The following is a 12,007-nucleotide window of genomic DNA, read 5'->3' as shown; positions in this document are numbered from 1 at the left end:
GCGTAGAAGGGTGATACTGTGGCGGCTGCGCCATATTCACAATGCCGCGGCCATTGAGGCCGTCTCGTCTTGGCATTACTGTCACTGGATGGCTGCCCAGTCCGCAACTGCAATGCTGACAGTCGGCTTCCAGAATTTCGTTCCTGATTAGGCCATCTTGAAAACAGTTTGAGGATATACAATGCAGACCGTTCTTGCTCAAGAATAGCCCTGGATATAGAACTTTGAAAACATTCCAAAGTAGCACTTGGGCCTACTCCCCATCTTTTTATAGTTAAACTTTTCAAGGAGTGCTTACTACTTGTAAAAACAGTGCTACATAGCAGCTGGGTGTATTATGCACCTTTAGAATGTTTATCTTTTCAAGGGGGCCCAAGCATAAATGCGGCTGCAGATCTCCAGGAAATGGATGTCAGCAATGATGCACCAGACGGATCTGCGGGTAAGAGGGCATGGGAGGCGGGAGCCTGGGGCACCAGCGACTAAGTCTGGTGGGGGCGATCTTTGGTCGAGCAACTTCCCCACACGTGAAACAGTCAGCAGTAGACTGGGCATTTTGTGATTTGTAGTTCCACCACAGTAGCAGTCTTACAGTATCTTGACTCAAACTCAGTCCTCAGAGCCCCCACACATCAGGTGGTTTCCTCCCCCATAAGGTGTATCAGAAGGGCTCCCCACCCCACATCAGGTGGCTTTCGTCTCCATCAGGCGAACTCTGAGCCTCATGCGAATTGCCCCATACAAGTCACTATCTTATCTGTGACTAACGCATAGCTGTATATACCCGAAAAAGGGTGTTTTGGGGGGGATACCCTGCAAATATATTTTAGTAAATAGGTCTAATAGAAACAAATTCACATATTCTATATTATACCCCTTTTCCACCTAAATTCCGGGTCTGACCCGGAGTTGGAACAAAGTTCCTATCCGGATCAGACCCGGAATTTTGCCGGCGCTGACTCGGGATATTCCCGAGTCAGCGCCGCTCACACCGCAGTCGGGTCTGCATAGACCCGGCTTTTGCGGAGTGAAAGTGGACGCTTGGAGATGACGTCATCTCCAAGCGCCACTGAAGCCGGACCAATCGGCCGGCTAGCAGCGCACTCCATGTCATTGTGACCCGGAGTGCTCTGTTCCCATAGCAGGGTTTCACGGGCTACGCCCGTGTTAAACCCTGCTAGTTACCTGGGTTGGATTGCCGGGTCACTCGACCCGGCGATCCAACCCTCTGCCCTTTTACACCAGGGAGCTACCCGGGTTAACCCTTCAAAAACCCGGGTTTTAGCTCCGGTGTAAAAGGGGTATTAGTGTTTTTCACATATTCTATATTAGTGTTTTTGTGCGTATAGTTAGATAGATAGATAGATAGATAGATAGATAGATAGATAGATAGATAGATAGATAGATAGATAGATAGATAGATAGGCACCATATTTATTTACCCTTTTTTTAAGGGGGGGGGCCAGAAAAAGTTTATGCGTGGTCTTCACTAATCTTAGTAAATACAGCCCTAAAAGTGATGGAAGTGGAACGGATATATTTCTGGGGGATTTGATGATAAGGAGAAATTAGAAGTTATACAAAACTGCGATAATAAACAAACAAATAAGTAAATAAAAATTAAAGAGGTACTTGTGTAGTTTATCGTTGCAGGGAAAACCCAAGTGTCCTACACTCATTATTATTGTCAATCATGGTAATGTCTAAATCCCCTTCACGGAGAGGACCCTGACGTCATCAGCCAGTGTCCAGCGTCATTCCCTACCATCCAAGTGGGCATAGAGGGGGAATATAACCTTGTGGCGAGCGGACAACTTTCATTATTTGTGTACGTAAAGTACACAAGTACCATTTAAAATATTCATTGGGTTCTCTCTGCAATGAGTCCGTAAAGTACACAAGCACCATTAAAGATTACAATGACCAGAGAGTGAAACAAAATAATGTAAATAAATAAATATGATCATGTGAATATGGTGAGGGAGAGTATATAGGCAAATATCAGTATACAGGAAAGAAAATCTGATCAGAATATTACAAAGTAGCTGAAACATTGGTAATAATGGGAGTAAAATGAGCCATGCTAGGAATGAACAAGAAGCGGCACAACGCTGCTATATAGCCTGACATATTCTCCTCTATACTGTACGTGGTGTCTCCGGTGTCAGCGTGTCATTAGCACGATAGTGAATTGAATTGAGTAAAAATAAAAAAAAATAAAAACCCACGTCACGGGTGACACAGAGTGTTCCGGTCACATGTACACACATAATACACACAGTACACGGAAGGACACGCAGCCAGTTCCTGATGCGGAGCAGGCAGGGGGTGATCCCGGAAGCCGCGCAGCTATGGCAGCTGCAGGGGGCAGCAGGGCTCCGGTACTCTGCTTACTGCTCGTTTCCTTTTTCATTCTACTCGTTTTAAGGGGCCACCCTCTAGGTACATAGCCCGGCCGGATGCATGTTATGTGTACACACTACATCTCCCTCGTTGTGTGTCATAAATCCCCAGTATGTCCTAGTGCTGTATGGCTGCTGCTCCCATTGCAGATTTGTGTATGTGGCACTGCCTGCTATGGCTCTTAGCTATAGTATTCTGTACATATGTATTATGCCATAGCGTTAATAATGTTCTATGGGTGTTAAGTGGCAGGCTTATATTTTTATGTAATAAGACAGTTTGATTGTTCTAAGAATTGTATCAGTATATTTATACATGTTGCATACTTTCAGCTGTATAAATTAAGTGTGAAGTTATTTGTAATTGTTATTTATTTATACCCTAGCAATTCTTCTGTTATGATTTACTCATTGTCACAGTGTGATATATTGTGTCTGCCTTTGCAATAAATTATCAGCTGAAATAACCTGTGCTGAAATTAATTAGAATTTTATAACATTGTTAAAAAGGAGTTGTTAGTTATGGTATTTGTAGATCTGTTATAAAGGCCCATATTTATCACTATGCGGCAATATCAACGGTTCCTATCGCCACTTATACCAGCAATTTACAAAGAAAATATCACCAGAGCAGTTTTGACCATTTACACGTGCGCAGATTTGGACTTCGTATCCTTTCTTAAAATAAAAAAATCTATAAAACAAATATATTAATAATCCTATGCCTTATTTAAATAAATTGGATTTTTTTCTATGAATATCCTTTGTCCTTTGCTGTCACCATGCCGAGATGGTGATAGTGAAAGCAGTAGAGGTACTGCCGCTGTCCTGGCTGAATAGGCTTTGTCATGCTTTGCAGTTGTCAATCTTTGCTGGGACCTCTCAAGAAAGATTGGGAGAAAACTTTTCTTAAAGAAACCCTGGGCTTCAAGCCCACAATGTACAGTTTCTTATTTTCAGTACAGGTTGAGTCTACCATATCCAAAATGCTTGGGATCAGGGGTATTTTGGATAACAGAATATTCCATATTTCCATATCATAATGAAATATATTGGGAATAGGACCCCAATATACACACACAATGCATTTATGTGTTATATACACCTTATATACACAGCCTGCAGGTCATTTTATACAATATTTTCAATAATTTTGTGGCTCAAACAAAGTTTGTGTACAGAAATGAAATTCATTTGTTTCATATACACCTTATACACAGCCTGAAGGTTATTATATACATTATTTTTAATAATTTGTGTTTTAGACAAAATTTGTGTACATTGAACCATCAAAAATCAAAGGTTTCATTTCCTCAGTCATGGCAAAATAATTCCGTATTTCGGAATATTTGGATATGGGAAACTCAATCTGTATTAATTTGCTGTATAGCACAGGATTAATGTCCCGTTCTTCTAAAACACTAGGTTAAAATAAAAATCAGCTTTGTAGTTGTAGGCATGGCCTCTAGATTAGATTCTAGGTTTAAATTATGGTATAATGTATGTACAAAAAAAAGTACCTCAAAATAAAATTAAATGTATTAGTAAATAAACTGTACAAAACAGGTCAGAAGGGGTATTTGTAAATCATTTAAATGCAGAGGAGAGGCATGGTATAAACTTGCTTGCATTAGAGGTGTACTGTAAATAATTGTATACACATTACAGGGTCCTTAGGGCCTGATTCAGAGCCGCTCGCACGGTGTGTATACAAATTGCGTAGGCAGTGCTACCGCACAGCAATGCATTATAATGCCCAGTATTTCTTACAGAGCGATCACATAGTGTATGCAGACACCCACCAGCCTGTTTTAAGATGCCCACTTGTGCACGTCATGTCCAGGAAGTGTATGCAACCATCGGTACATTGGGTAACATCGGATGCTATCGCAGTGATTGAGGTTGACCATACCCTGCCGCAAGCACTGCGAGCACTTCAGTGTAAAAACAAGCCAGGTGACGTGTACTATGATGCTGTCTTATAATTATGCACACCTCTAAAACGCCATTGAGATGCTCAGGCACGCCTGCGTGTGCACCTCCACTCCCCCGTTTTTAAAGGCCAGCCCCTGTTACCATCTCCAAACGGCTTCCCCTGTCACTCACTCTGCTGGGCTGTCTATGTGCAGCGAGCGAATGCATTGTGAACTTTCGCTAAGGTATGCACATGCATACACACTGCATACCATTGGCAGCAGCGAGAGTATGCATCTTAGCGAGCGGGTCTGAATCGGGCCCTCAGTATCAACCTAAGTATATTTACCATCATATATGAGTATTGAGAATAAAAAAGAAATAGAAACCCTATTATAGGGTGTGTGATACTACTGATGATGCATCCATGCTACTTCATATTCTGTAACCACAATCTAGTAACCCGAGTGTTCCCGCTAGGCTGTTTTAGCGGGGCGCGGCGCCCTGCCCTCCTTCTGGAGGGCAAAAAGCACCCTGCCCTCCAGGAGGAGGGCAAAAAGCGCCCTGCCCTAACAGCCTGCGGGAGCCGTTCTCACCCGCGGGACGCAGTGTCCCGCGGGTGGACAAACATGCGGTGACCCGGTCACCGCCGGGGAATAGACGCCCGGCGTCTATTCTCCCTTTCTGCAGCGCTTGGGGGCTGCCCGGCATGTCCGTAAGCGCCGGGCACGCCCCCAAGTATGACGAAAAGGGGGACGCGTCTTATAGACACGCCCCCTTTTCATAACCACGCCCCTTTTTGGACGCGCGCACGTGCCAAAGGCGCGCGCACAACATTGCCCTCTCTAGCTCCGGCGCCCTGCCTGCTGCCGGAGCTAGAGGGAACACTTCTGTAGTACCAAGGTTGTTTAGTGGTAATTTTGGCAAAGTGTCTTCATTGATCATCATATAGCAATATTAAATGCATGCCATCATGCTGCAGATTGAAAACCTAGTCATTGCAACTCAGACAATTCTGCTTCTTATGGTGTGTACACACTGTACGATAAAAATGCATGATATAAACGATAACGATATCGACCATATCGTTATCGTTCAGATCATTACATTTTTGGTGCCTACCAACCCTCAAACAACCAGCGATGCGTGGGCACGTATGGACGATAACGATATCGACCATCGCCCGTGCATGCAGTCCAACCTGGTCAATATCGACCAGGTCACATAGGGACCCGCGATCGTTAATCGCGGGTCGCTGTCCCGTCGTTGTGGGTTGGTGGTGTACTGGATGATCAATAACTATCATCCAGCACACCGGGAAGGTGCAGGACGATCAGTCAGCAATATCGTTATCGCTGACTGATCGTACCGTGTGTACGCAACATTAGATGTTGATATGGATGTTTTCTGCCTCAGAAGGTGAAAATAAATAAAAATGAAATGATACCATACACTTGCCTATAGAGATAATATAGCATAGTAATATAAACGCTGGAGTTGCATAAATCAGACAGTAGTCAAGGTGACATGAGAAAGCTCAGATAATCTGCCATCACATTTGTTCCCATCTTGCCACTGTCATACAAAGCAGATCCTGATTGTATAGTTGCCAACTGTCCATAATTTCCAGTAGTTCAAGATTTTTAAAGATTTATCCCTGGAAATTCTTATTATTTCACATATTAGATGAATTTCTCACTGTCTATTATTATTCTCTGGTACTAATTAATGCATATTAATGAGAAATATGTTAAGTGTCAAAAAAGACAATATACTAGAGGTTCCCAAACTATGCCATTACAGTCCAGGTTTTAGGGATATCCATGATTGAGCACAGGTGACTTAATTCGTACCTCAGCAGTGATCACACTGAGCGAAAAAATTTGTAAGTCCAAGGGACACCTCACTTAAAAAAATTAGGGTCCTACTTCACTGTTTCTGGGTCCCATCACATATTATGGGGGGTGAGGGCAGGCAGCAATTAGGACAGTGGGCCTGATTCACTACGGATCGCAATACTGCGTACGCATGCAGTTCAACTGCGTAGTATGCTAAACCACTGCGAACGCAATGCAAACTCAGCACTACATAGGGACGCCCACTTTACCATACGCACATCCATAGTACTTATCAGAATACCAAAACCATCGGTACAATCGAGTGCCATCGGACAAATACACACACTTGTACAATCCCTGACCTTACTCAGAAATTGTTAACAGCCATGCATGCTATGAGACCTTAGGCCGCGTATGGCTTCGCAGTGGCTAATTTATGCACACCCCTGAAACGGCGCACAAAAGCACTGGGTCGGCTGTGTTTCCCAGACCACCCCGCCATCTGTGATGGGTAAGCGTAGCTTCTGCTATCGCAGTCACGGCTGCAGTGGCCGGCTCGCGCACTGTGATGCGTACACATGCGCAGCGCACAACAATCATCCGATTGCGTGCGTATTTGCAACTGTGATCCTTGCTGAATCAGGCCCAGTGCTGGGGGCAGGTAGCTGTTGGTTTAGAGGGGTCAGTGCTGAGGGTAGGGAGGGGTAAGTGCAGACAGTTGTTGCAACAGTGCTGGGGGCAAGGAGAGGACTAGGGGCAGGCAGTGCTGGGGTAAGGAGGGGGCAAAGGTATATAGCTGGTGCAGTACTGGGGGGCAAGGAGGGGGTTATGGGCTTTCACTGGCAATGCACAAAATCGTCTCTCCACACACTGGCAGCACCCTAGGGCAATTAAGACAGGGGTACTCGTCCTCACTCCCCTTGTCAGTACGGCCCCCACACATAATCTGTCCCACCCCCACTTGTAAACAATGCGACAGCAGGGGTCCACTGGAGCCATAGGTGAGCATTAGGGCAATGCAAGGCAGTGAGGCAGCAATATAAATCTATGTATATATGTGTATATATAAATTATATATATATCTATATCAACCATCAGAGAAAGTGGCGTTTTAGCAAGACAGCAGAGGGGTGACATTAGGTTTTACTACTCCCCTCCTCACAAGGGCACATACTGTCCCCTTGCTCCTCATTGGGACCTTCACTCACGCACACATGCGGCTATTGAGTGCAGGATGAGGAGAGGATATTAACGCTATCCTGTGCCGCATGCACCCATTCCAGTCACACCGCCCCTCTTTAGCCCAGGTTGCTCACCTTCCAAGCTGCCTATAGTTCGTATTTTGCCATCACTGCCACAGTCAATTTGATTTAATCATCTGGGCTCAAGCATATATATCCTTAAAACCTGGACTGTAATGGTGGAGTTTGGGCACTTCTGCATTATAGCCAAGTAGAATAAACATGTCATAATTGGGATGCAATATGCTTTGGTGTATGGCTTAGCAACAAAGGGGAGAATTCAATTAACCGCAAGGTTCTGTTGGGCTAATGCATTGCAGTATTTCCGACCAGGCAAATTTTGCTTGTTTCAGCTCACACCCCAAAGAGATTCAAGCAAGAAAGAACAAAATGTCTGCACCATAATGGCTGGAAATCTGTGCAGGTCACCCAAGACTAACCTTGTGCCTAATTGAATCGACCCTAGAAATTAAAATATTAGCAACTACAGTATGCAACTTCAGTTTAATAAGCCTTAATAAGCCAGTGGATTGTGAAACACTACCCAGCCATGTTTACCGAGTGACAACACTTAATGAACAGACACTTCCATGTCCTGACAGCTGTCAAACACCTTAATTTGCACTTTTGCTTACATGTTTCTGAAATTACTTTTATTTTGTTTAGGGGTTTTTTTGCTTTTGTTTTTTGGGAGCACACAGAAGCATGAAAGAGGATCCCTAATTTTCCTGCAAGATTGAACTTTCAAAAGAAAAACAATTGTGCATTTTACATATAGTTCATAGTAAGAACAGCCATCACGCTGGGGTGCTACACAAAATATTTGCATTTGTGCACTCACCAGTCTTTCAATTAATAAAAATTCTAAATCTTAATTACATCATATCAGAAGCTCTCACCGACATTTCGGTCCTATCTGGACCTTTGTCAAGGGACATACTATTTTATTTATATATATATATATATATATATATATCAAATCCCTTAAAAGTGTATGAGAATACATTTTAAAGGACACACCTTGAATGTTAGGAGAAAATATAATCAAATAGAGAAGTTCTACCAAGGGAGCGCAATTAATATATAATTTTATTAAAACAAAAATAAAAACCAGTAAATAAATATAATAACATATATAATGAGCATCAAAAAATAATTGATTAATAAGCTCCGGTTCGGCTGATTGTTAAAACACGGAGAAAAAGTCCATGCATAAAAGACAGGCATTTGTGTCCTCATTTCCCCTTTACAATAACATTAAGAGATCACACTGCCAAATTTACACAATCAGTGATGAGTGGTGCCAATATTTAGAAGATTCATGCAGGTAATTTTGTATCCAGTGGCATTTATGCATAACAAGAGGGAAAGCGCTTGGCTGTGTTTATATTGCTCTAGTCTAGAGTTTAATTTTGTTGTTATGAGAAAATGTCTGCATGGATGAGCACTAAGCCCATGTAAGACACAAAGTTAAAACTTTCTATAGTAAAAGTAGAAGCTATAAATAGCAATAGTGAACATAGGCAATGAAAGCAAAAACACAAGATTAAAAAGGGATGTCTTCAGCAAATCCTACTTGCAGTAATTACAGGTTTCCTTTCAGGTCTTGTAAGAAAAAAGCAGATTGTCATTGTATTGATCACTCTGTCCTGCTTATAATGCTGATCAATTAAACATAATCTTTCATGGTTTTGAAAACACTATTGTACAAATTAGGCTAACCTTTTGTCACAATTACTGATTTTGTTTGAATTTAACCTTTTTTTTTTTTTTATTTTACTACTAGGTCTGAGAGAGATTGCATTCTGGGCTGGGAGAATTATCTTGATCCTCGCTCTCGTAACTTTTATTGTTTCTGTTGTGGCTCCATATTTTTCCACAGTTCGTCAGTCTAACTGTTCTCCAACAGGTAAAGATCCAGCTCATTGTTATTTTGTATATTCTCTGACAGAGAGATCACAGTTAAAATTGAAACTAATGGGAATGTTGAATAATTCAAGTATATTCTAGTTTCTCTGAGGTGCAAAGGTTGACTGGTCATCACGAGTAAATGTTCTCCCATTTTAACTGGTACAATCTGAGCATGAGATTTCCCCCATCAGTATGGCATTGGACAAAGATACATTTGCAATACAATAAAAGTAAGCCGTGGTGCTAATGTTTCACAACAGTCTTCTTGGAGTGAAGTGCACCAATCCTGCTGTTCAGAGGGACTGGCCTGATTGTGTCTCCCCATTGTTGACGAGGATAGTAAATCTATGAGAAAACAAATAGGCCCTCCTAGTGCAGAAAATCTTCCAAAAAAACGCCAATGTTAACCTAATGAATTATGTGAAATAAAAATAAAACAAATGTGCTTATCTGAACCACAATAATTTTTGAGACATCAAGTAGAAACATTTTGGGTATCCAATAGATGATTTTAAATAAATGGAAACCAGGAAATTATGGTCTACCAAGTATAACAAATAAATCCAAGTATAATAAATAAATTTATTACTAGACAAAAATGCAAATTTCCAATTATTGAAAATTAAATGTTAACTTAGGTGTGAATTTATCAAAAGTCTCGCGCTGCGGTGTTTTTACCACAGGTGCAAGATTCTCAATATGTAATTGGGTGAGATATTTTCTGGGGGGTTTTTTGGGAGTGGGGGGGGGACAGGATTCAATTTTTTTTTTTTTCTTGTTAGTTTTTGAGCACCTTTAACCAATTTTTAGGAAAAATTGCTGGGACTTGCTTTAGACTAATTGAGCAATTTGAAGTTTCCAATTAGCTTAATTAGTCCATAATTACTTACCTTCTGGCAGTGCTGTACTTCTCTTCCTCTTCCCCGAAATTCTGGAAGTCTTCCTCCTCATCTTCCACAGCATGTGTGTGCGACTCCCAGTCGGTGTGTGTGGGTGACCTCATTGTGTGCGAGACCCCGTCAGTCAGTGTCAGCCAAGTGTCTGTGAGACTTTTCAGTTGTGTGTGTCCCAGTCACTGTCAGGGCCAGAACACATCGGTGAGTGTCCTCGTGGGTTATTTTTGAAACCATTTTTTTTTTTAATGGAATACCTATTGAGAGCGTGCATAACTGCTGTATATCAAAAATGGTCGTCCTGCCCACGTAAATTCTTTGGGGTGAAATTTATGCGGACAATTGAATATGCCCCCAAGTGCCTTTTAATCCCAATACACTGGATCAAGTAACAACGCATCCCAGATACATTTGCATATAACTAAGTTTCTCTATGCAGAATAGCCTATGTTCATATGTTTTATTATACTAATATAGGCTTAGTAGAGCATACTTTTCAACATTTTTGGGAGGCATAGCAATAGGATATCTGTCTCAAAGCACATAGCATAGTCTAACTAGTTAATTTAGTGACTGTTGGTGTTGGGATTCTCTAGCATAATTACCAGGACATAATGGCAATGCAGTAATAAGATGATGCAGGCTCTCCAGTTTGCACCTCTTACAGCAATTATGTCCATCACCCCGTATCCGTTCCATATGAATGGATGACTAATTAGAGGTTTTGTGACACAGAAGCAGGAGTTTTGACCTTTTATACAAGTATGTGGATGGCATTGCATTGCACTTTTGAAAATGGCCAATGTGAAAGTGGAAATTTCTATTACGTATGTTTGGCATCTATTATGAGGGATACTTGACACTTTGTTTTGCAGATAACTGGTGTATGCATTATTTGATTCACCAGGTTTAAACTGTATTGATTTATACATCTGTGGCTTAAGTTGCCCATAAATCTGTGACTGATTACTGCAATTCCTCGATCCACCGACAGGGCAGGGCAGGGCACTGTGGCGCTGATGTGGCCCCCATTAGCTAAGATAAAAATACTATTATACTACTTTATTGCTACAAGTACGGTGGTGGGCCAGTCTTGTTAGAAGTAATACATTCCCTTGGTACATCTTCCAATATTCTACTGCTAAAAAATTAACTCTGCACCTTAAAGACTGGTGAGGTCTTGATTTACCAGCTCAGAAGTTGGTAATTTGGTGTCCCATACTCAAACACTCATTTGTATTCAGTCTGTCGCAGCACTTGAAACCCTTCTCAGTCTGAGCGCTATGAAGGACAGATAGTCCCAACCAAGCGCAGGGTACGCCCCAGGCATTATATACAGTGGTATTGTTTTAGCTTTGTTTTTCTATTTTTTATTTATTTATTTATTTTTTAATGCATTGGTTATAGTCGTGAAACTAAGGAAGGGCTCTCATGATGCCTGTTAAGAAGTTAAAAACTATGAATTGTGCTATGACCAAAATCTACCTGACCGTTTCACAAAGAAGGTTTGGTCGAATTGCAGTATTGATGATCAGAGGCAGGCACCCCCTCACAGGATGGAGCTTTGTTACTAAGAAAAAATTGAATCAACTAAAATCCAAACTATCTTGGCTAATTGTCATTATTGACTCTGAAGAACAAAAAATCAAGTGTGTAGCAAAATTAATATGGTGCATCCGATTTTACTGATGAGGGCTTAGCTTCAGCCTCAGAGGAGTCAAATTTTAATGTGGATTTAATAGATTATTTGGGGAGAGCTATATTATAAAGTAATGGATAGTGCTGAATCTAATGAAATACAGTACTTG

General features: G+C 41.6%; 1 protein-coding gene across 1 annotated transcript in view; it reads left to right on the top strand.

Moving 5' to 3' along the window:
• The first annotated feature begins 2,275 nt into the window (after positions 1–2,275).
• The window catches only part of UBXN8 (UBX domain protein 8), a 48,702-nt gene continuing 38,970 nt past the window's right edge, over positions 2,276–12,007 (top strand). The window contains exons 1-2 of the mRNA XM_088448397.1: positions 2,276–2,442; positions 9,182–9,304. Of these exons, the coding sequence (XP_088304523.1) occupies positions 2,352–2,442; positions 9,182–9,304 (214 nt within the window). The 5' untranslated portion in view covers positions 2,276–2,351. The remainder of the gene's footprint in view (positions 2,443–9,181; positions 9,305–12,007) is intronic.

The sequence above is a fragment of the Taudactylus pleione genome, unplaced genomic scaffold (genome assembly GCF_031769625.1).
Source record: "Taudactylus pleione unplaced genomic scaffold, aTauple2 ptg000454l, whole genome shotgun sequence".
In the NCBI taxonomy this organism is placed as follows: domain Eukaryota; kingdom Metazoa; phylum Chordata; class Amphibia; order Anura; family Myobatrachidae; genus Taudactylus; species Taudactylus pleione.
Note: the sequence above shows the minus strand (reverse complement) of the source record. Positions and strands in the feature narration are given on the sequence as shown.